The 3,969-nt window shown below is 38.4% G+C and overlaps 1 protein-coding gene across 1 annotated transcript in view; it reads left to right on the top strand.

Annotated features, from left to right (window-relative positions):
• SPAG1 (sperm associated antigen 1) overlaps positions 1-3,969 on the top strand; it is an 88,490-nt gene that overhangs the window by 49,792 nt on the left and 34,729 nt on the right. The window contains exon 10 of the mRNA XM_045287231.1: positions 3,261-3,414. Coding sequence (XP_045143166.1) covers positions 3,261-3,414 — 154 coding nt within the window. The remainder of the gene's footprint in view (positions 1-3,260; positions 3,415-3,969) is intronic.

The following is a 3,969-nucleotide window of genomic DNA, read 5'->3' as shown; positions in this document are numbered from 1 at the left end:
ATTGATGTGTGTATGGATTGGGATAACAGTTGTATGAGCCCCTAATAAAATGCCTTAAAAAATAAATAAATAAATAAATAAATAGATGAAAAAATAAATAAAATTAAAAAAAAAACCTTAAAATATATAGCTTTGGGGGTAAAAATTCTGTTTTTTGTGGGGAGGGTACCCCCTTCATATATATATATATAAAACTTATAGAAGAAAACATAGGTGACAATCTTTATGACCAGTGAGTAGGCAACTAGATATGACCCCAACAGTAAAATACAAAAGAAAGAAAGATGAAAAAATTGGACTCCATCAAAATTAGAAACGTGACTACTGAAAATTTGCATATCACGTATCCAAGAAAGGATATGTTCTGTTTACTGAGAAAATAAAAAAAGAGAGAGAGAAAATTAACCAAACTCTTGAAGTTTGATAATAAAAATAAATAGAGTGAGCCGCACACAGGATTTGGTTTCCCAGTGCATGTAAAGTTATGTTTACACTACACTGGAGCCTTCTAAAGGAGCAGTGAATTATTGGTTGGCTAACCGAATCCACCAGCTGAGCCACAGGTGAAAGACAAGGCAGTCGGCTTCAGGGGGGAAAAAAATCCTTGGCACCTCTGTGTAGCCGTTCTACTATAAAGGTAAACTGAAAGCCCATAGTTTACATCAGGGTCCACTCTGTGTGGCATAGTTGTATTCTTGGGTGTCATCGAATTGGTTCCGACCCAGAGTACACAACAGAACAAAGCACTTCCCCGTGCCATCCTCACAATTGTTCCTTTACCTGAGCTCATTGTTGCTGCCACAGTTGGATGGATTCTGACAAATGCATAAGGTTAGGTATCTGTCACTACAGCATCCTACAGGCTAATTTAATTGCCCTAAACACCCCGTTTCACCTTCCTCTCACGCAGCCCAAGCCCTTAACTTGGGTCTTCCAGGCCCTAGAAGGGTTCCCCAGGTCTTCCATCCATGGCTCTGTGTCTGCAGGAAGTAGGCTGCCTAGTCTTGCTCCCACTGACCAGCTGGTGTGTTCAAACCAGCAGCCTTTGAGTTAGCAGCCTGATGCTTAACTTACTACCTGTGATCCTGATCCCACACCTACTCTTTCCAGAATGTCATATAGTTGGAATCATATAGATTGTGACCTTTCAGATTGGCTTCTGTCTTTTAGGTCCCTTCTTGCATTTAAGGCTCCCCTATGTTGTTGGGTTTTTTAAATTTTTAATTTGTGGGTGTGGCTTGATAAGTCATTTCTTTTTATCATGAATAATATTCCCAGAACATACCATAGGGGTTTTTTTGTTTTTGTTTTTGTTTTCTGTTGACCTATTGAAAGACATCTTGTTTCCAATTTTGGACAATGCTGAATAAAACTGTAAATATTTGAGAGCAGGTTAATTTGTCGGCTTAAAATTTAAAAAAATTTTATTGGGGGGAGGCTTAAAATTTTAACTTGGGCAATTGCTAGGGGGGTTATTGGCACTTCAAACCTACCAGCTGCTCTAAGGAAAAGTTGCAACTTTCTACTCCCATCATGGGGCTTTGAATCCTCACAAACCCTTCATAGGATTACTCAGAATTGGAACTGAGTCTGTGGCAGTGGGTGGGGAGTTTTGGATTATAGATCATATGGTAAGATTTTGTTTAGCTTTGTGAGAAACTGCCAGTTTCAAATGCTTGTCCATTTTGCATTTCCATCAACAAGAATGAGAGAGTTCTGTTGTTTCACATATTAGCAGCATTTGGTGTTTTAAATGTTGTGGATTTTAGCCATTCTAATTGTATCTAATTTTTTTAACTTATGATTCTCACTTCCTTATATCGATCATCTCTTTATCTGCTTATGTACTATTTGTAGACCTTCTCTGATGAGGCGTCTCAAACCCTTTGTCTCTGTTGGGATGTTTCTTTTTTGTTGGGTTTTAAGAGTTCATTCTATAGTTTAGCTACAGATTCTTTATCGGGTGATTTATTATACCACAAAGATTATATTGCAGCCTGTGGCTTGATTTTTCATTTTTTTGGCAGTGTCTTTTGCAGAGCACAAGTTTTGGATTTTAACGTCAGCTTTTTCTTTCGTCCATTGTGCTTTGGGTGTTGCATCTAAAAAGTTACCGCCTTTCTCCTGTGTCATGTTCCAAACATTGTACAACTGTAGAACTAAAATTGCCAAGTGTTGCACACTAAGTCTGTGACCCATTTCTAATTAACTTTTTAAAAATATATAAGGTCTGTGTCTATATTAATTTGACCAACAGACGTGAATGTCTAGTGGTTATAATGACATTTGTTGAAGACTTTTTCTGTTGAATTGCTCTTTTTTTGGTTAAAGATCACTTGACTATATATGTGTGATTCTATTTCTGGACTCTATTCTGTTCCACTGATTTAATTCTCTATTCTTTTGCAAATACCACAGTTTTGATTTTGATGGGTTTATAGTAAGTCTTGTGATGGGTTATGTTGGTCTCTGCTCTTCCTTTTTCACACTTGTTGCATGTTAATTTTTTAAATAGCAATGATGTTTTCATGTTGGAAAGTAAAATAAGATTACCATATGTGTTAGACAGGGTTCTCTAGAGAGATAAAACCAAATTGCTGATAATTTAATATATTTATTTATAAAGATAATTAGATATATAACAAGGAATGAACTGTTAAATCATATATAGTTAAATATATAATACAAGAAAGAAACAGTTAAATTATAAAGCACTACAAATGGCTCAATTCAACTCACTGCCGTGAGAGAGATGTGAGAGACTAGCAGTCCTTCCAGTCCAGTCTGCTGCCAGATCTTCCTCTATTTATAGAGAGAGCTAGGCTATGTCAGCACAGCAGCCAATCACAAGGCAGGTCACCAACTGCCAGCCAGGTCACCAACTGCCAGTCCCCAGCTCCAGCGATGTCTTAAAGGGACCTCAACTTACAGCGACACAGTCCACGGGCTAGGGGTCCCATAGGTAGTGTAGCTTTTAAATTGAGGCACAGGACAAGCAAGGCAGCCGCACACTGGTCCGATGATCAAAGAGCGAGAGACAAGAAAGGCGAGACTCACCAAGGCATTTATCTCTCTGCCCTTCAGTTAATCCCACTTGTGTTTATCGGCCAGGCTGGCACAATAAACTATCTCACCATAAAAGCCTTATCTTTGTTAATTTTTGTTCATTTAAAAATATCTATGTATTCTTGTGTAATGCCTGCGTGTGTGGTGTGTGTTTGTGTGTGTGACCCTTTAATTTGGTGCTATTTATGTTACAGAAAATGTTGTTAGAAGTTAAAGAGGATCTGAAAAATGCTCAACCTGTACCTAAGACTCAAACCAAAGGAAAAAGGCTTGTTATTCAGGAAGTAGAAAACTCTGAAGATGACGATGGAAAGGACAGAGGCAGAAAACGTGAAGAAGGCAGTGAAGGTAAAAATAAAGTATCTTTTCTAATCAGGTTATGCTAAGAACGACCTTTTCATAGGATGAGCTGGCTCAGTTTTCCTGCCCACAAAGAAATTCTTAGTTTACCAAACTTCTTCTTGCTTTGCTTGTAATTCCAGTAGGAATCTTGACTCATCTTTTTCTTTTCTTTCCTTTATTATTTATGTAGTTTATTTGAACAAACCAACCCCACTGCTAATGGAGTGGGTTCCCTCATCTTTCTCCCTCGGAGCAATTGGTGGGTTTGAACCAGTGACTTTGCAGTTAGCAGCCCAGTTCCTTACCACAGCACCATCAGGGATGCTTTCATCTTTTTCTTCATATAGCTTTCTTTGAAGAGAAGCCATCACAAAGATGAAGAGGGAAACATTAAAGAGTGTTTCAGCCAGATAGATAAATTCTGGAAGCAAATATTCCTTCTTGGAATATTCCCTCATCATTCTCAAAATTTGCTTTCCGCTTGGGTTCCTGGAATTAGCTCCTCATTTTCCTTTTCCCCTCCCCCTCTCTCCCCGCTCCTCCCTCCCTTGTGGACCCTTA

Source organism: Echinops telfairi, unplaced genomic scaffold (assembly GCF_000313985.2).
Source record: "Echinops telfairi isolate 266 unplaced genomic scaffold, ASM31398v2 ScPeMD7_1;HRSCAF=3_0, whole genome shotgun sequence".
Classification (NCBI taxonomy): domain Eukaryota; kingdom Metazoa; phylum Chordata; class Mammalia; order Afrosoricida; family Tenrecidae; genus Echinops; species Echinops telfairi.
Note: the sequence above shows the minus strand (reverse complement) of the source record. Positions and strands in the feature narration are given on the sequence as shown.